General features: G+C 60.0%; 8 protein-coding genes across 9 annotated transcripts; 4 read left to right on the top strand and 4 right to left on the bottom strand.

Moving 5' to 3' along the window:
• Nucleotides 1-256: 256 nt before the first annotated feature.
• Nucleotides 257-1,894, top strand: POL30 (proliferating cell nuclear antigen). The gene is made up of 4 exons (XM_047988522.1): nt 257-596; nt 664-1,093; nt 1,168-1,457; nt 1,532-1,894. Exons 1-4 carry the CDS (start codon nt 555-557, stop codon nt 1,547-1,549), a joined length of 780 nt encoding a protein of 259 aa, XP_047844520.1. The 5' UTR covers nt 257-554; the 3' UTR covers nt 1,550-1,894.
• A 753-nt stretch (nt 1,895-2,647) lies between these two features.
• Nucleotides 2,648-4,768, top strand: BUD16 (Pyridoxal kinase). Its single transcript, XM_047988521.1, has 4 exons — nt 2,648-2,834; nt 2,975-3,205; nt 3,334-3,664; nt 3,761-4,768. The coding sequence occupies exons 3-4, from the start codon at nt 3,438-3,440 to the stop codon at nt 4,389-4,391; spliced, it is 858 nt and encodes a 285-aa protein (XP_047844519.1). The 5' UTR covers nt 2,648-2,834; nt 2,975-3,205; nt 3,334-3,437; the 3' UTR covers nt 4,392-4,768.
• Nucleotides 4,500-5,949, bottom strand: DUT1 (dUTP diphosphatase). Of its 2 annotated transcripts, XM_047992609.1 has the most exons (3): nt 5,710-5,949; nt 5,276-5,624; nt 4,552-5,100 (listed from the first exon to the last, which is right to left on the bottom strand). In XM_047992609.1, exons 2-3 carry the CDS (start codon nt 5,619-5,621, stop codon nt 4,841-4,843), a joined length of 606 nt encoding a protein of 201 aa, XP_047844518.1. In that variant the 5' UTR covers nt 5,622-5,624; nt 5,710-5,949; the 3' UTR covers nt 4,552-4,840. The 2 variants fall into 2 exon arrangements, with proteins under 2 accessions (XP_047844517.1, XP_047844518.1); XM_047992608.1 differs by having other exon boundaries at nt 4,500-5,100; nt 5,276-5,949.
• A 386-nt stretch (nt 5,950-6,335) lies between these two features.
• JDV02_007065 (uncharacterized protein) lies at nt 6,336-7,891 on the bottom strand. The gene is made up of 2 exons (XM_047988520.1): nt 7,556-7,891; nt 6,336-7,439 (listed from the first exon to the last, which is right to left on the bottom strand). The coding sequence occupies exons 1-2, from the start codon at nt 7,664-7,666 to the stop codon at nt 6,549-6,551; spliced, it is 1,002 nt and encodes a 333-aa protein (XP_047844516.1). The 5' UTR covers nt 7,667-7,891; the 3' UTR covers nt 6,336-6,548.
• Nucleotides 7,892-10,541: 2,650 nt separating this feature from the next.
• PBP2 (PAB1 binding protein) lies at nt 10,542-13,763 on the top strand. Its single transcript, XM_047988519.1, has 4 exons — nt 10,542-10,952; nt 11,030-12,060; nt 12,125-12,998; nt 13,062-13,763. The coding sequence occupies exons 2-4, from the start codon at nt 11,563-11,565 to the stop codon at nt 13,082-13,084; spliced, it is 1,395 nt and encodes a 464-aa protein (XP_047844515.1). The 5' UTR covers nt 10,542-10,952; nt 11,030-11,562; the 3' UTR covers nt 13,085-13,763.
• Nucleotides 13,405-15,331, bottom strand: JDV02_007063 (uncharacterized protein). Its single transcript, XM_047988518.1, has 2 exons — nt 14,115-15,331; nt 13,405-14,032 (listed from the first exon to the last, which is right to left on the bottom strand). Exons 1-2 carry the CDS (start codon nt 14,710-14,712, stop codon nt 13,887-13,889), a joined length of 744 nt encoding a protein of 247 aa, XP_047844514.1. The 5' UTR covers nt 14,713-15,331; the 3' UTR covers nt 13,405-13,886.
• A 2,223-nt stretch (nt 15,332-17,554) lies between these two features.
• On the top strand, nt 17,555-19,565 carry ISC1 (Sphingomyelin phosphodiesterase). Its single transcript, XM_047988517.1, has 2 exons — nt 17,555-18,338; nt 18,401-19,565. The coding sequence occupies exons 1-2, from the start codon at nt 17,826-17,828 to the stop codon at nt 19,442-19,444; spliced, it is 1,557 nt and encodes a 518-aa protein (XP_047844513.1). The 5' UTR covers nt 17,555-17,825; the 3' UTR covers nt 19,445-19,565.
• Nucleotides 19,566-19,747: 182 nt separating this feature from the next.
• Nucleotides 19,748-22,408, bottom strand: JDV02_007061 (uncharacterized protein; the record flags this gene model as incomplete). Its single annotated transcript, XM_047988516.1, has 5 exons — nt 19,748-20,446; nt 20,499-20,591; nt 20,640-21,189; nt 21,251-22,217; nt 22,273-22,408. 5 exons carry the CDS (start codon nt 22,406-22,408, stop codon nt 19,748-19,750), a joined length of 2,445 nt encoding a protein of 814 aa, XP_047844512.1.
• Nucleotides 22,409-22,855: the final 447 nt, after the last annotated feature.

Here is a 22,855-nt window from a genome sequence, read left to right as displayed (position 1 = left end):
TGCAGTGCGCCCAGGCCCCCAACGGCCGCGCCCATTGAACCCCACTGTACGACACGTCTGGCGAGACCCAGTAGTAACGAAGTCAACTGCTAGTGGAGTCAGTCCAAGTCAGCCCCAGAGGCGGGCTCTTTCCAATTTGCCCCGCGCGCGCGCGCAAGGTTGGCGTCACAGGGAGCTCCCAGACCCCGCCGCGACGCGTCTGGCTTCTCGTGCACGCGCGTTAAGTGCCTGGCCCTGCATTTCCAACTTTCTCTCTCCCTTCCCGCGCGCTGCACGCAACCTGCACAGACACCACCCAGACACATCTCGGCACATCGCCCAAAAACTCCTTCACTCGCCAATCTCTCCGCCATCGTCCTTTTCTCGTCGTCACACGTAGCCACAAGAGCTTCTTGCCCGCTCGGCCAATCGCACGGTCACCGCCCTTTCCCCTCACGCACCGTTTTCACTCACGCGCCACTCTCTCCCAAGGTTCGCGACACCCTCCTCTTCACGAGGCGCGCCGGCAACCGAGAGCTGACGGCAGCAAAGGACCCAGACACACAGACGCAGCCATGTTGGAGGCACGGCTCGAGCAGGCTAACATCCTGAAAAAGGTGAGCCCGCCCCCCAGCCCTTGCGGCGTCCACGACAGGCGTGTCCAGTGTGCTGATGTGCGACTAGGTGGTGGACGCCATCAAGGACCTCGTCCAGGACTGCAACTTTGACTGCAATGACTCGGGCATCGCGCTGCAGGCCATGGACAACTCGCACGTGGCGCTCGTGTCCATGATGCTCAAGGCCGAGGGCTTCTCGCCGTACCGATGCGACCGCAACATCGCGCTGGGTGTGAACCTGACGTCGCTGACCAAGGTGCTGCGGGCGGCGCAGAACGAGGACATACTGACGCTCAAGGCCGAGGACGCGCCCGACGTGCTCAACCTTGTCTTTGAGAGCAGCGAGAACGACCGCATCAGCGAGTACGACCTCAAGCTCATGGACATTGACCAGGAGCACCTGGGCATCCCGCAGACCGAGTACGCGGCCACCATTGCCATGCCGGCGTCCGAGTTTCGGAGAATCTGCACGGACCTGGCCGCCATGTCCGAGTCGGGTGAGCTCTCTCTCTCACAAGCATTCGTCCGTTTGATTGCCGTGGGATCCCATCGAGCTGACATTGGGGCGCAGTCAACATCGAGGCGTCCAAGGACGGCGTCAAGTTCTCATGCAACGGCGACATCGGCAACGGCTCGGTGACGCTGCGCAGCCACACCAACGTCGAGAAGCCCGAGCTCAACGTCGACATTGAGCTGACGGAGCCCGTTACGCTGACGTTTTCGCTCAAGTACCTGGTCAACTTTTGCAAGGCGGCGGCGCTGTCCAGCCAGGTCAAGATTTGCCTGTCGAGCGAGGTGCCGCTGCTGGTCGAGTACAACCTGTCGGGCAGCAGCTACCTGCGCTTCTACCTGGCCCCCAAGGTGAGTGAGGACGTCGGAGGACACGGCGAGGCCCCGTGAACCCGCTCAACGGCTGCCGCTGACTGGGGATGCAGATTGGCGACGAGGACTAAATGCGAATTCACACGGCACGTCGAGAATGTATACTGGGGCCGAGCGTCACGGGCGTAGAGGATGCCTCGTTGGCAGTGGTGCCTGACGGTCACGCGAGGATGGAGGAATGGACGCGGCTGACGCAGCACACAGGGACACGGGGACGATGAAGCTTGCACGCACGCATCCATTGGAAGAGGGACCGAGGAGGCGAGGCCCTCGAGTTTGTTTGTAGCTAAAATGGGGAGGCTGCTTAGGCTGCGGTTCACCTCGTCGACGATAATGACTTCAAAAAAAAAATGGCCTACTCATTCCCATGACACTTGTGTAGGTTGCTTGTGATGGGGGCGAGGCGGATGTGGGGATGCGGCGCGAGGCCCGGTGGTCCCAGCGGCGATGGGCTGTCCGTTGCCTTTCGGGCTCTTTCTCCGCGCCCTCTATCTCCATCCCGTGTCGCGTGCCCCAGACGATTCTTGGTTCTGGTACGGACTATACCGTACCTTCTGTCCAGTCCCGTCAGTTGTTCATGCGCGGCATATCCACAATTCGATCCTCCGTTTTCCCCCATCCTACGTACTTCGGTACGGACCAGCAACGGCCTAGCCTACTAGTTAGCCGCCTGCCAGTTCGGCTTGCCACGCCGCCGCGGTGTGCCCCGCGCTTCTGCGCCCTTTGCGGGCAGCTTTTGGCTTTGCCGGCCGGCCGGTTGGCTGGCTGGAGGGGAGAGGGCGTTGGCAGGCAGGCAGGCAGGCAGAAGCAGGGATTTTATTTCACATTACCTTATCATATCTCGCATTGCCGCCGCCGCCGCCGTCGCCGGTGGTTGTCAGTCAACATAAACCCACGCCGTGCCCGGTCATCGCAGCGGAAGCCGGCGGCAGGCACTGTTTTTGCGGAATCATCGCTCCCAGTGACATCTCTCTTCTCTCTGTCCTTTTCACTTGCGCTGCCCTCTGCGATTGTCCGACTCGTTGCCCGCGCCATCCTCGCTGGCGTGCTTGCTTGCTCACTCACTCACCCTCGCACTCACCTATTCACTCATACTGTGACCGGACCGACCCGACCGACAAGCCAGCCTGAGACACAAAGACGGGCGACAGCGACGACAACATTTCTTTCCCCGCGGGACCGACCAGCAGCGCGCGGGCAACGAATCCCCCCCCCCGCCTTGCCGGCCACGTCCCGCGCACGTACATCAAAAAGTAGCACATAGATCACGACGACGACGACACGAGACGCGCGCAGTTCGCAATGTCGGCGAGCCCCTCCATACCCGCCACGCGGGTTCTCGCCGTCGCCAGCCATGTGCGTCTTCCCTTCCTCCCTCCCTCCCCCTCCACCGTCCGACAGACACTGCGCCGCCGCCGCCGCCGCCGCCGCCGCCTTGCTTCCGCTGCTGCTCCCTCCCGGGTGTGCCTCCCATGCTGACGTCGCACGTTCCACAGGTAGTATCGGGGTGAGTCTTTGTATGATTTGATAGCCTCGGTCATATTCCATTTCTTTCTCTCTCTCCGATGCCGCTCCCCCCCTCGGAACGCAAGCAAGCAAACAAGCAAGTTTGTTGACCTGTGGCGTGGGCCCCCTCCCCGGGTGCAGGTACGTTGGCAACAAGATTGCCGTGTTCGTCCTCCAGTCGCTGGGATGCGACGTCGCCGCCCTCAACACGGTGCAGTTTAGTGAGTCTTCCTTTTTCTTGTCTCCTACTTTGTTGTCACTGTCTTGCGATGACAGCGGGCATGGGGCAGGCCGGTCTACCCTGGCAAGCATTCTGCTGACTGCGCTTCACCACCACCACCACGAATAGGCAACCACACGGGCTACCGGCAATGGACCGGCACAAAGGCCTCGGCCAAGGAAATCACGGACCTGTATGACGGGCTGCGGCAGTCGTACCTCGACGACTTCGACATGATGCTCTCGGGCTACATCCCCGGCGCCGAGGCCGTCGTCGCCGTCGGCAACATCGCCAAGGAGCTCAAGGTCAAGAATCGCGAGACGCCCGGCCGCTTCTTCTGGGTCCTCGACCCCGTCATGGGCGACAACGGCAAGATTTACGTCGCCGAGGATGTCGTCCCCGCATACAAGTCCCTCCTGCCGTATGCCGACCTCATCTTGCCGAACCAGTTTGAAGCCGAGTGCGTATAAATAATCCCCTCCCCCCTCTTTTTTTGCGCGTGAAGAGTTTGGTGGTGGCGATGCATTGCTGACTGACTGATGCTCGCAATGGCCAGACTCCTGTCCGAGGTCAAAATCACCGACATGGACAGCCTCTCGCGCGCGATCCAGGCGCTGCACGAAAAGTACCGCATCCCGCACGTCATCATCACGTCGGTGAGCCTCTCCGCGCCCGACCACCCGCCCGACCACCTCTGCGTCGTCGGCTCCACGATGGACTCGCGCGGCCGGGCGCGCCTCTTCAAGATTGTCTTTCCCTCCATCGACTGCTACTTTTGCGGCACGGGCGACATGTTTGGCGCCCTCATCACGTCGCGCATGCGCGAGGCCGTCGCCACGGCCACGGACACCACGGCCACCACGGCCGACGAGCAGCACCACCCGGGGGCGCCGCGGCGGCTCGCGGACCGCGCCAGCTGGCTGAGCGACGACGACGTGCCCGCCCTCGAGCTGCCCCTGGCGCGCGCCACCGAAAAGGTCCTCGCCAGCATGCACGAGGTGCTGTCCCGCACGCGCGACGGCATGCCCGCCGTGGTGGAGCGCACGCGCGCCGCCATGACGGAGGCGGACCGCGCCGACGACACCAAGGCGCACTACGTCAAGACCAAGGCCGCCGAGCTGCAGCTGGTGCGGAACCTCGACTGCCTGCGCACGCCGGCCACCGAGTTTAGGGCCAAGGCGATATAGTGCGCGGACGGCGGGGGCGGACGGCGAGGGCGGGCTGGCGTATAGTGTGTGTGTGCATGTGTTGTGTGTGACCATTTTCGACAGCGATAGAGAAGAGAGACACGGAGACGCGTGCATAGAACGAGTTAAAGGCGCAAAGCAATACGATGGAGGTTGCATCTCACGTTGCTCTATTCATCCGGCAGGCTGCTCGGTTTGCGGGCGGAGCTATCTCACTCCGCTACCCATGACGCTCCATGCAGAGCGCGCCATTATGCCTCTCGAGCCCAGAGTTGGTGCCTGTACGAGGTACGGCCCTAACAGACGACGACGATCGCGCCGTGTCACCTCGTCCAACCATCCAAGGATTCCCTTTTTTGGGTTCCATTGCCGCTCGCAAAAAAAAAAAAAGTCTATACCAACGCCCATTTTCCCCAATCCATCACCAAGCACCGCGCGCGCGGACTCGCTCACTGCTTGCCCGTGCTGCCGAAGCCGCCGGCGCCGCGGACGCTCTCCTCGAGCTCCTGCACCTCGACGACGTCGGGGGTGACGATGCGCTCGAGCACGAGCTGGGCGACGCGGTCGCCCTCCTTGATCTCGTAGTCGGCGTCGGCGTGGTTGAAGAGCAGGACCTTGACCTGCCCGCGGTAGTCGGCGTCGATGACGCCCGCGCCCGTGTCGATGAAGTGCTTGGACGCGAGGCCGGAGCGGGGGGCGATGCGGCCGTCTGTCCGAGGTTGAACACACACGCACAAACGTCAGTCACTCACTCGCGCCTGAAATGGTCTGGTCTCCCTTCCCGCTCCGAGGGCAAGGAAAGGAAAAGAGGAGAAAGGAGAAGGAGACACAACGGCGTGTGGAGAGGGAAAGAGAAAGAGAAAGAGAGAAGGGGGGAAACGTACAAGTACCGGCGGGGACGGCGATGCTTATGTCCGTGTCGACGAGGACCTTGCCGCGCGCGGGCACGACGGTGTCGCCCGCGGCGTAGACGTCGTAGCCCGCGGCGAAGGCGCTGCCGCGCGTGGGCAGGCGGGCCTTGTCGGAGAGCTTCTTGACCTGCAGGGCCGGCACGGACGCGGCAGCGGCGGTGACGACGGACTCGACGGCCATGGTGTCGTTGTCGTTGTCGGCTGTGTTGGGCGCTGCTGTCTTGATGCGCTTGGCGGGCGGGGAGGAGATGGCGCTGCTGTCGGCGGCGGTGGTGGTGATGCTGTTGCTGCTGCCGTTGGGCTCGGGGACGGCGGACATTCTCTGATGAAGCGCTTGTAAGAAGGTTTGCGAGGTTCCAAGGAGGAGGGCAAGCGAGACTGTACGTAGCGGTTTGGGCAGCACGTACGTAGAAGAGGGTTGGCGGTGGCAGGGCACCACTTTACTGGGATTCGAATCCCCGTGAGGACGACGACGCGTCGCGGCGCGAGCACTGGACGCGACGGAAAGTCCCCAACGAGGCCCTGGCAGGGCAGGGCGGGGGAATGTCTCAGGCATCCCGCCTGTATCCCATTGGCCAATGGATGGCGGGACGCCTCCCGGGCGCCACCAACAACCGAAACCGCGTAAAGTGCCCTGACGAGAGAGCAGGGGCAGCGGCCCAACCAACACAAGAGAGAGAGAGACACGGGCACACACGGTGCGAGAACCAACAAGAGGGAGAGCGCAACTACCTACCTACCACCACCATGAGTCCAGCCACCATGACGGAATAAACGTTCAAGGCACATGTGCGCGCCGCCGTGCTCGGCCAAACCGCACACAGGCAGGTGGTCAGCTTCTGTGCGTGCGATGGATTACGGAGATTGGTTCGTGGTGGTGCCGAATGCGGCGCTGCGAAAGCGGCATTTGCAGAGCTGCGGAACCACATGGCGCTCCCGAAACTCCACGGATGCTACCTCGAAGTGCAGCAGAGCCGCAATCGCCATTCGTCACTTGACGCTACACAAGGTACTAAATTACTTACGAAGTAGTGTTGCTATCCGGCAGTACCTTACACCAGCAAGTGCACAATTCTCAGTGCGTGCGTGCGTACGTAGTAGACATGATGGTGCAGTCGCGTCATCAGTGCAGCGTGATGGATGGATCGCATTCAACGCTTTGCCCCGGCCGCCGCCGGGCGTCGACGCAATCATCGACAAAAGTACAGTATACATACACCCACCACACACACACACCTCGCATCAGTCAGTCCTCGAGCTCTCGGCCGAAATCGACGAGCCGCAGCCGAGTCGCGTCCTTGGGGTGCAGCTGCGCCACCCGCGACCGCACCAGGAACCGCGCCGCCGCCGACTCGCGCCCCAGCTGCACGTACGACGCCGAGTTGTCGCCCCGGGCCTCGGCCAGCGCGTTGAGCAGCTCCTCGGTGAGCTCCCGCATCTGCCTGCCCACCGCTGTCACCTCGTCGTCGTCCTCCTCCTCGCCGCCAAACTCTTTTGCTGCCGTGCCGTCGCCACCCCAGATATCGTCGATCCGGCGCTGCCGCTTGTCCTGCTTTGCGCCGCCGCCCCCATCCTTGACGCGCTTGAGCTTGCCCGCGGCGCTGAACCCCGCGGCGAGGTCGTCGGCGTCCACGTCCATTAGCTCGCCGACGACGGGTCCCCCGAGCTCCTCGGCCGCCAACATGGCCGCAAGGCGACTGTCGATGAACCCCAGCAGCGACTTCATGAGCCTCTTGGTCCCCGCGTCGTAGCGCCTCTTCTTAGCCTCAAGCTCCGCCATCCTTTTCTCGGCGCCGTCCTCGGGAGTCCCCGATGAAGGATCGTCCGTCATCTCGCGCCGCAACGTCGAGATGCGCGCCTCGAGCGCGCCCGTCAGGAGCTGCTGGTCCCGCAGCCCCGCGCGGTCCGCCTCGAGCTGCCGACGCAGGCGGTCCGTCTCGGGCCCCTGCGCGGCGAGGTAGGCCTTGGACTCGACAATGGTCCGGTGCGTCTTGCGCAGCGCCACCAGGGCGGGCAGGACGGACCCCGGGAAGGGGAGGAAGGGCTCCGACTTGGTCACCTCGTCGAGCGCCGACTTGAGCACGCTGGCCTGCGCATGGGGCGAGAGCAGAGCCGAGTCATGTTTCTTGGAGCGTAGCTGTCGCGCAATGTCAGTATAATTCATCAGTCCCGTGCGTCGTCTCGCAGGGAGTCTCGCAGGGAGAGGGATGGGGGTGGTTCCCAGCATTGCAGAACACACACGCACGCACGCACCTTGTCGAGTGTCGCCTCGTGCTCCTTGACCTTGCGCTGCAGCTCCTTGAGCGTGTACTCGAGGCTGGTCGCATAGTCTTGCGCCTCGGCGCTGCGCGTCCTACTGTCCATGGTGGCGCGCTTTGTGTCTGCGGCAAGGGATGCGCGCGCGACGGCCGACGGTGAGGGAGTCGTAGGTGAGTTCCGTCGCGTCCCGTTCCAACGCGCGCGCGTCAGGAAACCGGCCCAGTTGTTCGCTTGCTTCGAGGGAGCTAGCCGGGGAGCTGAGCTGTCGCGCGAGGCTGTAGTCTGAGGTTTGCAGACCGTTCTCGCGACACCCAATGCAAGCGGAAGATGTAGCACTAAAGGTAGCAATAGCGTCGGGTGTTGTATTGCGGTTCCAGTGGGGCGTCAAACGTCGTCTGAGGTTCATGCAATGGATGCAGTGGATCCACCTGCGCTGTGAAGCGCCTGGGCCCCCGTGCCTGGCCCTCTAGCGCTTTCTGTACCCGCTTGGAGCTCCCGTTTGCACCTGGGGGCCTCTCTCTACCCGGCGCCAAAACGGTGCCGTGAATATTCCCTCTCAAGATCGATTCAAATCAACTTGAAAATAATGGAGTTTACAAGGTCTTTTAATCAAGGCTTTAAAAGAAAATAAGGAACAAAACTATGTGATGAAGAGGTGGTTTTTCTATACTGTTGCCAATCGTTCTCTTGAGAGAACTCGGGGCCCGAATGTTGCCGTAAGCCGCGACGCGGATCAAGTATGTTTGCAACGGGATTAGGAATACGTAGCAGGGGATCCTACCATCCTACAACGAGGGGGGAAGGGAACAAAATCGTCAATGCATTTCTCATCAAACCCACTCAGTCCTTCGAATGAAGTGTTCTCAGTATGGCATTCTTACGGAATGAGCCCCAGGAATGACAAGCGTCAAAGAACAATCCTCCTGTCTGTATCTGCGCCCTTGGCCTTCATACTGCCTCCACCACTCGCAAGACTGGACATGGCCCAAAGTGATTAGGCGAGTTACCGTTTCCTGCTCTCGGAGAGCCAAGCCGCACAACTCGGCGTCGGATGTGGTGGTGATTCGACAGCACGTCACCAACGACCCGGGAACAAACAGCCGCCCAGAATTGTAGACGGAAAGGGTGTGGATTGGCCGCTAGATTGGAGGACGGATCGCGCTACAAAGGACCGTTGCTGCTCAATCGGTTTCGGCCCAGGAGTCGTGGCGCTAGTCAACAAGTCCCGTCTCTACTAAATTTACTACCTCCGCCCTACGGCGCGTCAGTCGTCCGACCTCGAATTGTATTTGACTGCCAGGCCTTCATTCGGTCGGAAGTCCTGAGCGAGAGCGCTGGAGGAGAGGCCTTGCAGCAGCCTTGGCGCTTCTTGCTCGAGACCGTGGACTCAAACCTCCGGTCGCAAAGCAGACCCTGCAGTGAATATCCCAGGCTGGATGATTGCAGCCCCGATGTCGAGTCTACGCTCTTGCCGCTTTTGACTTATACTTGAGACGACAACATTGCTGCTGGGTCCGTCTACGTCCGCAGGGACGTTGTTGGCATGGGATAGGTTTCAAGGCATGTAGCCCCAGCGCGTGAGAGAAGCCTGTTCAACCTGCCGCTTGCATTGATAGACGTCGGGGACCTGGACCTTTTCATGCTGGAGGAATATGGATTACGCGAAGCGTCTCGCTGCTGCTCATGTCGAGACCGATTTCTATTTGTACAAAGGTGCTCTGCACGCCTTCGAGGTTCTGGAGTCTGAAAAGGACTTGTCTGAAGGAGCCATACTGAACCGTATTAGAGCCATGAGAAGCTTCTGAAGATACGTTGACTGTAGCCGAGTAACGGATAGCTCTTTCCACGCAATGAGTTCCATTAGAGGGACCTCGCGACTTGGTGTCTACCAGGAGTTTTCAAGTACTTCGCCCGGGTGCATAGCTATTGTATCTATTACGCGTGGTGACTTTGGCCGACAAGGCAGCTACCTGGAAACAGACATATTAATGTACCCAAGGCAGCTGATATGCGCGCATAAAGGAACTGCTGCGGATGCACAGTCTCGAGGACGCATGGCCCCTGCAGCATCTGATTCTCAAACAGCAATTTGCTCGCCACCGCGCTCTTTACGGGCTGAAACTTGGGCCTCTGTCATGCTCCGTTCCGTGCCACCTCCTAGTTAGCCCAGAGCCCAAATTCGAGATGCCGAGCACCAAGCTCCAGTCCCTGGGACCGGTGTCGTCCCCGAACATGACGCCAGGCGGCCGACACACTAGCCCTAGCCCGCCATTCCTCGCGACCAGACCGCTCTCAGCGAGCAGCGCAGGCGCTAACATCGGTCCATTGCCACGGCATCGGCGACGAAGACGCACTCGGAAGCCCCTGTGCGTCTGGTCTACGACCTTTTTTAATCGCTCCACTGCGCCCAGGGATCGTAGGGCGAGTAAAGCAAGGCAAGCCCCCGCCCCCATCTAGGGAGAATGCCCTTTAAACGACTCGTTATTGAACGTATCCTCAATACGTCAGAACTGACTGAGAAAAGATGATTTCAATATAATAAATATTACCCGTATGTAGAATATGATGAATGGATGTTTTATCAAATATAAATGAACGCATGAAGTAGGTAGCACAGGGATCTATGAGATACGGCACGAGGGTGCCTTGGCGCGGTTTGCGTCTCGTACTACAGTACCTATGTGCTCCAACCTAGGTAGAGCCCCTAGGTCTGGGCTCCACTTCACACACAGCTCCAGGACCCACTATGCTCGCCGCCCTCCGCACCTCCCGTGCGCCCCCGTCGTGCCTCAGGCGCCACGGCTGAACCGTGCTTCACAGAGGTGTGGAGTACAGTGCGTCGGTACAGTGCCGACTCCGTACCTCCAGCTTGCTCCCGCCAGCAATCAGCCACTGTTGCAGACATCCACGTGATCTGCCGCACAGTGGGCATATCCGCCCGCCCACCCAACACCTTCGTTTCAACCGCAACCTCGACCAAACCTCATCTCCAAAACGTACTCGCGACGTGCCCTCCTGACCGACACCACCCCCCCGTTGGCCACCAGGGAAACCGATCTCATCGCCTCCCCTTCATCACTCTCGTGTCTCGTTTGAGACCAGCCGTCTTCTCTGCCCCCAAAGTTCGTTCAGCGGGCGTCTCCCATCGACTGCCCCCCCGGCGCACTCTCGACCTGTAGCAAACATCTGCAGGCCCGGCACCGTACCATTTTCCCGCCTCTATCCTCCCCCGACTCTTCTTTGTGTCCAGCAACTGGTTTCCAGCTGCAGCATCGGCCAGGCCTTCCCTGTCGCGCCTCTTCTTACTTTTTGACTTTCTTGCCGCGTTCCTTGTGCCTGCCACAACCGCCGTGGGGCATTTAGGCGGGCCGTGACCGAAAACAGAACAAAGGTTTGCTTGGGAGCAACAAATCTAATCCCTCCTTCTGCCGCTTACTTACGCCATACCTTGCCTCTTCTGCTTGCAAGACTCTCCAACTCCGCTTCACGTCTCTTCGCAGCCTTCATCTTCACAAGCCTGTGTGCCTGCCCGCCACCTCCAGTCCACCACCCATCCACCGGGTCGTCACCGAGAGGAGAAAGCCGGGCTCTCGCGCGTCACCTCAAATCGTCGCGTCTACAGAACAAGTGCTGAAGCGCTTGAGCGGGAGTCTCGAAACGGATCACTTTTGAGTTGCATCCTCCACCAGTCCACGCTTCACTGCTCTGTTCTGTTCTGCTCCGCTCCGCTCCGTTCTACTCAATCCTGCCCTGGCCTCGACCCCTCGCGTCCACGCGCCACCGGTCAGGTCACTTCACGAGTTCTACAGACACTACTCCGACCCCAGCGACCTCGTCACTACACCAGCCCGTTTTCCTTGGAAAACCCTCTGAGTGTAGATAAGACGAGAATAGAGACACGCACGAGGCCATTGAACCTCCTGCCATTACCAGCAAACCACAGGTTCCACAAGATAATTCCTAGTCCACAACTAGCTGTGAAGCCCTGACAGAAAGGAACCATGTCTGCCTCGCCGACGCAGCCCACTCAGTCGGCCAAGCGCCCTCTCGAAGAGGCCTCGTCCCCCTCGCGCGCTGGCGATCAACCTGACGCGAAGCGTCCCGCCCTCGACAAGGTCATCAAGAGCGAGCTTGAGGCGGAGGTCCCTGAAGCTTCGGACGATGCAACACTGGCTGCTAGTGACACGACCAACGGCACCAAGCTTGAGCAAGACACAACCGCCCCCGCCGCCCCCGTTGAGGCCACCACTGCTCCCCTTGCGGTACCCGCTGCCGCTGCCGAGCCGACCGCAAACGCGTCCGTTAACGACGAGACCGCTTGGATCCATATCCGCGCCATCATCTCCAGTCCCGAGGCTGCCACCATCATTGGCAAGGGCGGCGAAAACGTCTCCAACATCCGGAAGCTCTCAGGAGCTAAGTGCACCGTCAGCGACTATCAGAAGGGTGCTGTCGAACGTATTTTGACCGTGAGCGGCATTGTCGATGCTGTCGCCAAGGTACGGCTGCTCCCTCTCCCGCCACATCCGTGCCTGTGCGCAGGAACTGACTCTCAACTCGCAGGCGTTTGGCCTGATCATTCGCACACTGAACAATGAGCCTCTCAACGAGAAGTCGACGACTGCGTCCAAGACGTACCCCCTTCGTCTCCTCGTCCCTCATATCTTGATTGGCTCCATTATTGGAAAGGGCGGTGCTAGAATCAAGGAGATCCAGGATGCCTCTGGCGCTCGACTCAACGCCTCGGACTCCTGCCTGCCGTTCTCCACCGAACGCTCCCTTGTCGTCATGGGGGTTGCCGATGCCGTGCACATCGCCACCTACTACGTCGGCAGCACTTTGGTTGAACAACTCAACGAGCGATTCGGCGGTCCCGCTTCGTCCGCCTATGCGACTCGCAGCGGCGGCCCGGCTGGTCCCATTCCTGGCGGCATGCAGGTTGTCCCCTACAACCCCTTCCCGGCTGGCGGACACTACGGTCGTCCCGAAAACTACGCCCGCAACCAAGAGCGCCGATCTCACATGCCTCCCGGCCCTTACCACCAGCCGTACAACCAGGGCCCCCCTCCTCCCGGCCCCGCCATGCCCATCCACTACGGTGGTGCTCAGCCTGCCGGCGGCTATGGCGCCGGTCCCCATGTTCAGCCCCATGCCGGTCACCACGCCGGCCCGCAACCTCATGGTGGTCCTCAAGGTCAGCCCATGGCAGGCGGCATGCCCGGCGCGCAGCCTGTCACGCAGCAGATCTACATCCCCAACGATATGGTTGGCGCCATCATCGGCAAGGGCGGCCAGAAGATCAATGAGATTCGCCAGCTCAGCGGCAGTGTGATCAAGATTAACGAACCACAGGACAATAGCAATGAACGGCTCGTGACTGTCACCGGAACCGAAGAGTGTAACCGAATGGCTTTGTACATGCTGTACTCTCGCCTTGGTACGGATGAGAAGACCCCAGTTGAAGATGAAAGTACCTGTTCTAACGAGTGTCCCGCTTCAGAATCCGAGAAGCACCGAATCTGATCGAGCGAGTCGATGCGAGAGGCACACGGTCGGATGGCGATCACGGGATGGTGGGATATGGGAGACGAGGTGTTCATGTCTGTTGGTTTACAAACAGTGGCTTTGGTGGCACGGGACGGGACGGGACGGGCGTCCACCGAGTTGCTACTGTGCCTCGCGTAAAGGCTCAACGCGAGACGATTTCTGCCAGGCCCATGGGGCTTGCACGACGGCCGACAGTGCCCACGGCACAAACACGCGATGCTTGAATACCGCCACGAGCAAGCACGAGTCGACTCAACTGCCGAGTGGCAGTTGGAGTGTACGGGCGCTTAGGGGCGGTCACAAGTTTTTGAGGGGTTTATGGTTGGAGACGGCCTTTTCCAGACATTTGTCGATGGCTTCTACTTTTTTGTGTCGGCTGGGCCAAAAGGGATATACGCGCGGCCGGCAACTACTGGCAGCACTTTGTACTTTGTTCGAATAGCACATACGGTTCTCTCATGGCGTTGGGCGGCGTGGTCGTCTTGTACCTAGCAAGCCGGCTGGCTTGTCCAGCGGAGGCTCGGATGAGCCAGGAGGGGACGGACGACATGTCCACGATAGATTGAGCTATCCAAGATGACAGAGTACCTGAAGAGGTCATAGAAGGCAACCGCTTGAAACAAAAGATGAGTGTGGTTGGGGCCGTCGTTTGGGCCGCCGGAAATCAGTCGCTGGCTCTCATGTTCCCCGATCAGGAGGCAGGTAGGCGTGATTGGTGGACGGGTGGATGGGGTCAGAGTCGTCTGAGCATGACGTGGTACTGCGCGGGGAAACCAGGTCAACGCGTTGCAACGAAGGCTGGGTGCGGGCGGCTGCTGTCGGATGGATGGAGGGGAGGGATGGAGAGGGGCGAATGGAGGGGCGGCCTTACCATGTCGGTTGATTTGCGGTCGCTGTTGACGTAGTGAAGGTTGTTGTCGATTACTGCGCGGGCGTGAGTGATGCTAGAATTATATAAAGGAGTCGGAGGGACTGGGGAGAGGGTGAAGGAGGGGGTTCGACGCACACTTGCCCTCGCCACGGTGGCTCAGGTGGGCGGCCTTGGAGTCCCAGCCGAGGATGAAGCTGATGGTGATGCCGGCGGGGGCCTCGACGCCGGCCTGGGCGAGCAGGTCGAACTGGCCGTAGGCGGAGCCGTGATAGCCCTGGAGGTGGGCGGCGCTGACGGCGGCGGCAAAGGGCTTCATGCGGGCGTCGAGCCAGTCCGGGGAGGCGCCGTACGCGGTGAAGACCTCTGTGCAGGGGGCGCCGAGGGCGGCGGCGACGTCCCCGCCGCGGAGCAGGGCGCGGGTGAAGACGTACGAGTCGGCGAGGGCGCGGAAGTCGGCGAGCCAGCCGGTGAAGGTCGGGGAGGCGAGGAAGGCGTCGAGGGCGGCGTCCGAGGCCCAGCGGACGGCCCAGGTCCAGTGGTCGGGGCGCTCCATCTGCTGGCCCAGGTAGACGGCCTTTGCGCCGGGGACGGCCTGCACCTGCGCCGAGACGTCGTAGAAGGCGGCGGGCGGAGAGGAGGGGTCGTCGGGCCGCAGGAGGGCCGGCCGGAAGGTGAGGGTGGCGATTTGTACGAATTCTTGGTTTTCCATCTTTTGCTTGATGATGTGGTTCATTCTCTCAGAGGAGGGAAGGGAAAGAAAGAAAAAGGGACGAGAAGAGAAGAGAGGGGGGAGGGGGGGAAAGAGAGGCGGGCGGGGGAGGGGCGCCAGCCAGAGGGGGCCGTAAGACACGGGCGGGGAGTTTAGGAGGAAGAGGCGATGTTTTTTTGCTTCTGAGCTGCGGGCAGGCAGGCAGGCGGATGGACGGACGGCTGGTGTAAGTGCTCGCCGCTGTCTCGTAGGGTAAGTGGTGCCGTTGCTGACGGGACGGCAGGTGGTGGGATACTAGTAGTAGTAGTAGTAGTGGTGGTGGTGGTGGAGGTTGTAGTAGAGCGCTGGACCACCGGCGATCCGTCTCGAGTAGGTTTTGGGAATCCGGCAGGATCAAGGATGTGGGAGCAACGAATAGAGTATTTAGGGTTTCGAAACTCGGAGAGAAGGAACTGGTAAGAATGGGGTGTACGGAGGAGGGCGTGAACAAAATGCACGAAGCAGTTGAGGCGTGGTCGTTTCGAGACAGAGTGGGAGGAAGAGAGATGGCAGGATAGAAAAGGGAGGAAAGCGGCCGAAACGGGAGCGGTCGAAGCGGAACGGCGAGATTTATACTCTGGCAAGTCAAACAAACGTAGCAGCAAGTCCCGCAGGGCCACTTTGGGGATCGGGCAGGTAGGTTGTCTGATATATGAGGTGTATTTTATTTCCGCTCACACAGCAGACACACGCGCACGCGCGGCGCGGCGCAAGCGGGCGGCTATTTGAGGCAGGCCTCGGGGTCAAGACAGGACAGATGGGGGCGGCTGCGACATGGCATTTTTCGCTGTACTTCGTAGTACTACTACAACGAATGCATGGGCAAAAGACGGAAAAGCTGGGCCTGCGATAACGGTCTGTGTCTCGTCCCCAGAGAGCGCTCGGGCTGCCTCTCGGCCGGGCTGCCAGACAGAATGGGGCCCTCAAAACTGGAGAATGAGATGGGAGCCCGCAGTGGGCTTTCCGGTCTCGCAGCGGGCCGTGGTTTGTCTGCCACTTTCTCCCCTCGCATCCAGTGTTCCCACTCAGCCTTCCACTCTTCAAGTATGTACGGTACGGTACAATTTACGGTACGGTATCGGCGCTCCGTACCTACCTACTACGTAAGGTAGGTACTAAGTCCGTAAGAACCACCATGCCAAACAGACGCAAGTACCTTGGTACGTAGGTACCTAGTAGGGCTCAGGCGGCGAGGTGTTCGAGCGTTCCCATGTGCTTCGTACTAAGTTACCTACTCCGTACGTAGCGCAAAAGTGCAACTAGGGGAGCCGGCGTCTCGCTTGGGCCGCGCGTGGCTTCCTCTGCTGGTGCCTGCGTATTACTGTACCTTGTAGTTCAACCAGAGCATCTTGTCGTCATCGAGCGCCAGAGTGGCGTGGCAATGTCGTCTTACCCGGGGCCTCTTTCTCTCGACCCTGTCTGTGCCTTGTGCATTTGTTGGATTGTGTACTGTATTCGCCGGTAATATGCCCAGTTTGACGTGTTGTCAGATCGACGCCGCAGCCGAGATCCATACCATATAGCCATGCTGGGAGGCAAGGGGCCTCTGGCTCGAAGCAGGAGCATGTGAGCATGGGGGTTAGGGTGGCTGGTGCTGAGTCTGGGCGCGTTGGGGAAACGCTTCACTGTCCACAGCGGCCTCGGCGAAGGAGAGTGGGGCGCATGGAAGGAGCAGCTTGCCCAGCCTCCGCCGCCCGCTGGAGAATGATTTGATCCAGATGAGGGGATGCTCGAGGGGTTGAGAGGTCCGGCAACGGAGCGGGCGGGTGGGGTCGCAGGGCACCTTTTTACGTACGATGCTGTCCGCCACGGACCCCATCCGCTGGCAACTTCTGGTAGTACCAGCGCGGGCGATCGTCGGGCGATGGGGCCTTGGCTGGTTCTGCCGACTTCTTTGCTCCTCTGTAGATTGGGGCGGACGTTGGCTTGGCTTGTGATGGGATGGATGTACGATTCTGTACTTGGTGTGTGCAGTGTTGAATATACGTACGTATTGTACTCGTATCGTACTTTGACAGAGTGGTGGATGAAGGTGATGGATCCAGGCTCCTGGTCGGCTCGGTGTATAAGTCGCCAGCAAAGCTTCGCGGTGAAACCACACCCTTTCACTGCCTGCTTTCGATAAAAGGCCCGAGAGGACTGGCAGGCCGCTCACGGACGTTCTTAGCTTGACGGCCGCCGTGACGCCATGCCCATCCTGGTCGGATGTCAGTGTGCATGGCTTGGAGGGGAGAGTTGATAAGGGAACTGATAACTTAGTAAGTCGGTAGATGGGCGAGTATTGCAGCTCTTTACGATGAATATCGCGCGGCGGTAGTCGACCCCCTTGTTAGGTGATCAGCAATGGCGAGAAAGGCACAAGAAGTTTGAACGGACTGACAAGTTTGGTTATCTCCAGGACGTTACAGGGTGGAACCAGCCCGAGATGTTCGGGAGGCATCAATAATAGCCAGCCGGCTTGACGGTCGTGAACGGTGCGACCATGGTCATCGACAGATGCGCGTAATTGAGTGAGTAATTTTAGGGTCGAAGATCTCTTCAAGCGGTTCGCGCGGCACGAGTGCCCTGAGAGCCAGTACGTACTGTCAGGAACGGAGCATCTGTATTTTTACGCACGTAAGCATTGCAATCGCAGAAGGAAGCTTCATTGAGCGAGGCAGGAGCTGCCCGCAGAGGCGGCGAGCTGCCTGCCTGCCTGCCTGTCTGCCCCACCTCTGCCCAGCGACGATGTTGCTAAATTGCAGCCCAGCTCATCAGCCTCACACGCTCAACCCTCATCAATTCTCACCGCATCTGCGCTTCTCAGGGCATACAGACCATCCGCTCGTCGGCGCCCGTCAACCCCCCCCCCCCAACGCCCGATCAGATCGCGCGAGCACATCCTCGGCCCCGGCTACGTACGAGCTACGTCGTACCTTATCTCGCAAGCTCCTGCGGGGCCCCCATCCATCTCACCCATCCATCCATCCATCCATCCACGACCGCCCCGCCCCGGTCCGGTGATGCACAGCTTCCGCTTTTAGCCTCAACCTGCCGCCTGCTCAATGTCAACGTCCTCTCACCACAGCGACGCCCGCACCTCGACCTCCTGATAGGCAATGGCTGCGCCCGGTGCGGACGCCGACCCAGGCCCTGCCCCTGACCCGGGATTCGAATCCGCATCCGCTGCCGCCGCCGCTTCCTCCTGGTCAGGGACCACCCTCCCCGACGAGCTCAACCTCCTCACCCTCAACTGCTGGGGTCTCCTCCACATCTCGACCCTGCGCACGCCGCGCCTCCTCGCCATCGGCCGGCACATTGCGCGCCTCGACCCCCCGCCGCACATCGTCTGCCTCCAGGAGTGCTGGGTCCAGGACGACTACCGCGCCATCCGCGATGCCACCCGCCTCGTCCTGCCCCATGCCAAGTTTTACCACAGCGGCGCCTTTGGCGGCGGCCTTGCCATCCTGAGCCGCTGGCCCATCGAGGAGAGCTCCATGGTGCCCTATCCCCTCAACGGCCGGCCCACGGCCTTTTGGAGGGGCGATTGGTATGTCGGCAAGGGCGTCGCCTGTGCTTCGGTGCGCTTCGGTCCCGGTGATATGGACGTCGTCCAAGTCTTCAACACCCACGTGAGTTTCACCCCGTCTCACCACCTTGTGAGACAGAGCTTCTGACACACAAGTTCCCCCAGACTCATTCTCCCTATGAGAGTGGTCCCAATGACTCGTATCTCTGTCACCGCACCGCCCAGGCGTGGGAGATGTCCAAGCTCCTTCGCGCCGCCTGCCAGCGCGGCCACCTCGTCGTGGCCCTGGGAGACTTCAACATGTACCCCCGCTCCCTGCCCCATCAAATCATCACCGCTCGCTCCCCCGTTCGCGACGTCTGGCGCGTGTTGCACCCGGACAGTTCCATCGGCCCCGCCGACTTCCACCTCGAGAAGGACCGCGGCCTGCCGGTACCCACGGCCGAGTACAACCTCTCCAAGAACGGCACCACTAGCGACGGCCTGTACAACACATGGCGCTGGACCAAGAACCGACAGAATAAGCTGCGCTCCGGCGATCCCTGCCCCGTCGATGCCGCCGCGCAGGACGTCAACGGCAAGCGCCTCGACTACATCTTCGCCTCCACCGGCGACGTTGCGGCGTCCGGCCGCGGCTGGGTCGTCAAGGACGCCTCCGTCGCCCTTACCGAGCGCCACTCGGAGCTCCACGTCTCCCTGTCCGATCACTTCGCCGTCTTCGCCACCCTCAAGCGTCACGCCCTGCCGCCCTCCTCGGCCACCACCGCCCGCCACGGCGACGACGCCTCCCCGTTGTCGCACTTGGACGCCCAGCTCCTGTCGCACCCCAACAGCGACCACGACGCCCTGCCCATCTCCGCCTACGACGAAATCCTCGCCATGACGCGCTGGTACTTTGCCCGGGAGCGCTCGCAGCGCCGCTGGCGCGCCGTCCGCTTCTATGCCTCCCTCGCCGTCTGGGTCGGCTGCCTCGTCGCCGTCTGGTGGAGCCCCCGCAACTTCGTCGCCTTCCTGCTCGTGCTCCTCGCCAGCCTGGTACTCGCCGCCGGCGTCGTCGAGGGCCTGCTCGCCCTCTTGTTCTTCTCGTCCGAGATCCGCAAGCTCAAGGAGTTTGAGTGGGAGGTTGAAAACGCAAAGGCCTTGGCCCTTGCGTCCCGCCCCGACGGCAGCGAGGCGTCGAGTCCGACCACGCCGAGGAAGCTGCAGTGATGTCGTCGGACCTGCCTACTTCTTTGCCTACATGTGTACATCGGCGTGTACCTGAACCTGCCTTGAACATGTTGTCGCGTGTACATCATCACTCCATGTCATAGTAAATATCATAATCAATAATGTGTTTAATCCTATTCACCTCTAGACGCCTGTCGTAGTCCTGTTTACCCATTTCATGACCCCGTGCTGCTTTATTCGCGTAACGCGGGGCCCAAATCGCTGCAGTCCTTCTCGAGCTTCCATCGCCGTGGTAGCAACCCACAAGCAGTCGAATCTTGCCACATTCATTGATCGACCCCCTCATTGCGTCCATTTCGGCATCGTGTAGCTAGTAGGTCTCATTCGCCGCCACGTGTAGCCCATAAAGGCCGTCCTCCTGCGCACCTCCATCACCGCGTCCTTGGTCTTCTCGTCTCGGAGCAAAATGTCCCGCGGCCTCTTGCGCTCTTTCCGCCCGTACACCCTGATGAAGTGCTTCAGAACCTTCCTCTCGTTGGATGTAAAGCTTTGAGTAGAGTCGATCCTGTGATCTGCGCTGCGGAGTCTGGTCGAGTCGTACGGCGCGGATAACAAATCCATCGCCGCCACTTGTACGCATGGCCGAAAATCGCGGAGGATGTCTCTCACGTCCTCGTCAGTCACCTCCACAGCAACCGGTGACGAGTCTGAGAAGTCCTCGATGGGCTCCGACTCGTCAAAATAGTGTGTGTCGTCGCTGCTAGTAATGTGCGGCACAAAGGGCGGGCTAATCGTGTGGATGCGTTCCCAGGGAAAGTTCTTGAACCACTTGTGGACTTTGATGTCTTCGGCGTCGTCGGGGAACACAAATCTGCCAAACAGATCAGTTGGTCGATGCGTCTCCGTGGGCGCGCGATCCTTCCAAAGGTATCGCCTGGAGCACAGCCGGAGCTCCTTTTCTTGTATGAGGCGGAATATCAGATCTTTGCACTTGTCGCTGATCATGGGCCTGTGAGGAAAGGAGAAGAGTCTTTTGTGGTCCTATGTATGTCAGCATAAGGCCTTCACTTTAATCATGGCTCGCAGCCCTCACCAGGATGTTGGTCTTGGTCTGCTTCCTGCCATCCTCGGCGAAGAAAGGCGTGTGTCCATACAGACACTCGTACAGGATAATTCCAATGCTCCACTAATCGCACCGGCCGTCGTACTCGCACCCTCGACAGGCTCTGATAACTTCTGGCGCCATGTACTGGCTCGTGCCGACTACCGAGTTGGCAGAAGCTCGGTTGCCACATTTATTCCTCCATCCAAGAAGATTGGGCAGGTCGTCCTGGTCAGCATCGTCAACGCGTTGATGCCGCTGGAGCACTTCTTTCATGGATTGAAGCCACGGCAGCTGGGTAGATATGTTTTCGCACTTCTTCTGGTCTTCTGTATCGCCTTCGACACTGATACCGAGCCTCTGCAACAGATTGTACCGCTGGCAGTTGTAGTACGAGGCATCGTGAGACCAGTGCCCGTCAAAGGCCAAGCCAAAGTCGGAGATCTTGAGATGGCCCGATGCTGAGATCAAGAAGTTGTCCGGCTTGATGTCGCGATGTATGAACCTCAATCGATGCGCTTCCTCTACGGCCAGAATCATTTCTGCAATATAAAAACGAGCGACTGATTCGTGAAGGATGTTCTCGCGGATCAGCAATCCGAGAAAGTCGCCGCCGGGCATATATTCCATGACAAGATAGAGGCTCTTCAAATCCTGGAAACTGGCAACCAAAGGAACAATCCTGCCATCAGGTCAGTCATCGTCAAGCCCCTTCCAAGAGAACCGACCACTCCTCAACATACCAGTGCGAGCCCTCTGAGGCCACAAGAAAGTCTCTTTCGGCACGGAGATGGCCTTCCTGACTGCTGCGGAGCATGTCTGACTTCCGTATCACCTTCATGGCAAACACTTCCTTTGCGATAGGCTCGTTCGAGTCGCATTTTTCACGCACCAGCTTGACAACGCCAAAGCTGCCCCTCCCTAAGATTCTGAGAGACTCGTACTTGTCGACGTGAGGGACTGGCCCTTCACCCCGCAAGGATGCGATTGACTGTGTTCTCAGAACACGAGTCTCACGAATGTGACACGACTCTTGATAACAAAAGGCTCTCCGAACGGTGTCCTTTTGGTCAGCAGTCAGGTGCGGGCTGTAGTAGAGCTGAGACTCGAGGTACTGGCGCCGCAGACTGCGAGCACTCGGCTTGTTGAGAAGCCTATTGTAATGCTCCTCGAGGTAAATCTTGGCAGCAGCAGCCTTTTCAACAGTCAGCACGGTTGGCTGGATCTGAGCGCTCGCCCGTTCATCGATGGTCTGCAAGGTGCCACCCTCAGGACTAGACTTGGACCACGGATGTCTCCGATTATGCCCGCCCTTGCTTCCGTTCCTGGTCGAGGGACACTCCGAAAAACGGGACTCTAAAGAGGTTTGTGCAGTCGAGTCGTTCTCCACGGTGGATCTTTTGCTGCTCTTGTCCGTAGACACAGAGCTCCCTCGCCCCCCGCTCGAACGATGGCGCTGGACGCCGCCAAGGGCCTGCAGCGAAGTGCGTGTCTTTAAAGGAGAACTGCGAAGTACTATCGTCGTACTCGAGTCGACGCCCGAGCCAAATCCCAGCTTCTTGGCAACGCCCCGTGGTGTGAGTGCCTTTCCCTTGCGCGGCGTTGACGGCGGTGTTGGAGCATTTGATCCAACATCGACTCCCTTTCCCTTGTCTTTCGGCAGTCGGTGTCCTCCAGACACACATTCATGAACGGTCGATCCATCAGAGTCTAGAGTATGCTCCTGTCAGATATCGTGCATACACCCAACTCAAGCCGCACCTACCACTGCGGCTGTCTCGACCAAACGCCCTGATGGCGGCTCGGATATCAGACCACACCCTGGAGCCGCCGTGGCCGGCCTTCAGTGCATTCGTGTCCATGGGAGAGCCACGCGAATCTGCAGACTGGAGAGACGACATGGTGTCAGGGGCTATCAGCGGCGTCGGCTCTAGCATCGGGCAGCTTCGCTTGCTCGGAAGGCTGGGGCGCATCGTGTCAATGAGACTTAGCAGCAAATCACAGCTAACAGGGCATGGGGGCAGCGACGAAACTGTTTCAATGAGATGCAGCTCTTCAACATAAAGGAATGACGATATCGTGTGTCCTGCTCGGGCGGACTCTGCTCGGAGGTCGGGGACCCAAGGGAGGCGGGCAACGTAATGGTGTAAGCGGGTTGGAGAAGACAGAAGCCAGGCAGGTGTCGTTTGGGCGAAGAGATGGAGGTACGTCGTCTACCAGGGATGTGGTTTGTCCTTCCTCTTCTTGGGCCACACGGGGCTGCTCCTGCCATGGCGACAGACGTGACGGCCCAGATCCTTCACGGCGACAGTCGACAGGTGCTACAAGAAACAAGCACACATCGAAGC

The sequence above is a fragment of the Purpureocillium takamizusanense genome, chromosome 6 (assembly GCF_022605165.1).
Source record: "Purpureocillium takamizusanense chromosome 6, complete sequence".
NCBI lineage: Eukaryota > Fungi > Ascomycota > Sordariomycetes > Hypocreales > Ophiocordycipitaceae > Purpureocillium > Purpureocillium takamizusanense.
Note: the sequence above shows the minus strand (reverse complement) of the source record. Positions and strands in the feature narration are given on the sequence as shown.

What these genes read in the sequence shown, in the direction of transcription:
- POL30 (XM_047988522.1), top strand. Translation starts at nt 555, where the DNA reads ATGTTGGAGGCACGGCTCGAGCAGGCTAACATCCTGAAAAAG. An exon ending in AGGCTAACATCCTGAAAAAG is followed by an intron (nt 597 to 663) that starts GTGAGCCCGCCC and finishes ATGTGCGACTAG; the next exon opens with GTGGTGGACGCCATCAAGGA. An exon ending in GGCCGCCATGTCCGAGTCGG is followed by an intron (nt 1,094 to 1,167) that starts GTGAGCTCTCTC and finishes ATTGGGGCGCAG; the next exon opens with TCAACATCGAGGCGTCCAAG.
- BUD16 (XM_047988521.1), top strand. Translation starts at nt 3,438, where the DNA reads ATGATGCTCTCGGGCTACATCCCCGGCGCCGAGGCCGTCGTCGCCGTC. An exon ending in CCGAACCAGTTTGAAGCCGA is followed by an intron (nt 3,665 to 3,760) that starts GTGCGTATAAAT and finishes CGCAATGGCCAG; the next exon opens with ACTCCTGTCCGAGGTCAAAA.
- DUT1 (XM_047992608.1), bottom strand. Translation starts at nt 5,858, where the DNA reads ATGCCTGAGACATTCCCCCGCCCTGCCCTGCCAGGGCCTCGTTGGGGA. An exon ending in CGCCGTCCCCGCCGGTACTT is followed by an intron (nt 5,101 to 5,275) that starts GTACGTTTCCCC and finishes AACCTCGGACAG; the next exon opens with ACGGCCGCATCGCCCCCCGC.
- JDV02_007065 (XM_047988520.1), bottom strand. Translation starts at nt 7,666, where the DNA reads ATGGACAGTAGGACGCGCAGCGCCGAGGCGCAAGACTATGCGACCAGC. An exon ending in ACGAGGCGACACTCGACAAG is followed by an intron (nt 7,440 to 7,555) that starts GTGCGTGCGTGC and finishes ATTGCGCGACAG; the next exon opens with CTACGCTCCAAGAAACATGA.
- PBP2 (XM_047988519.1), top strand. Translation starts at nt 11,563, where the DNA reads ATGTCTGCCTCGCCGACGCAGCCCACTCAGTCGGCCAAGCGCCCTCTC. An exon ending in TTGTCGATGCTGTCGCCAAG is followed by an intron (nt 12,061 to 12,124) that starts GTACGGCTGCTC and finishes CTCAACTCGCAG; the next exon opens with GCGTTTGGCCTGATCATTCG. An exon ending in CATGCTGTACTCTCGCCTTG is followed by an intron (nt 12,999 to 13,061) that starts GTACGGATGAGA and finishes GTCCCGCTTCAG; the next exon opens with AATCCGAGAAGCACCGAATC.
- JDV02_007063 (XM_047988518.1), bottom strand. Translation starts at nt 14,712, where the DNA reads ATGAACCACATCATCAAGCAAAAGATGGAAAACCAAGAATTCGTACAA. An exon ending in CCACCGTGGCGAGGGCAAGT is followed by an intron (nt 14,033 to 14,114) that starts GTGCGTCGAACC and finishes ACGCCCGCGCAG; the next exon opens with TAATCGACAACAACCTTCAC.
- ISC1 (XM_047988517.1), top strand. Translation starts at nt 17,826, where the DNA reads ATGGCTGCGCCCGGTGCGGACGCCGACCCAGGCCCTGCCCCTGACCCG. An exon ending in TCCAAGTCTTCAACACCCAC is followed by an intron (nt 18,339 to 18,400) that starts GTGAGTTTCACC and finishes AAGTTCCCCCAG; the next exon opens with ACTCATTCTCCCTATGAGAG.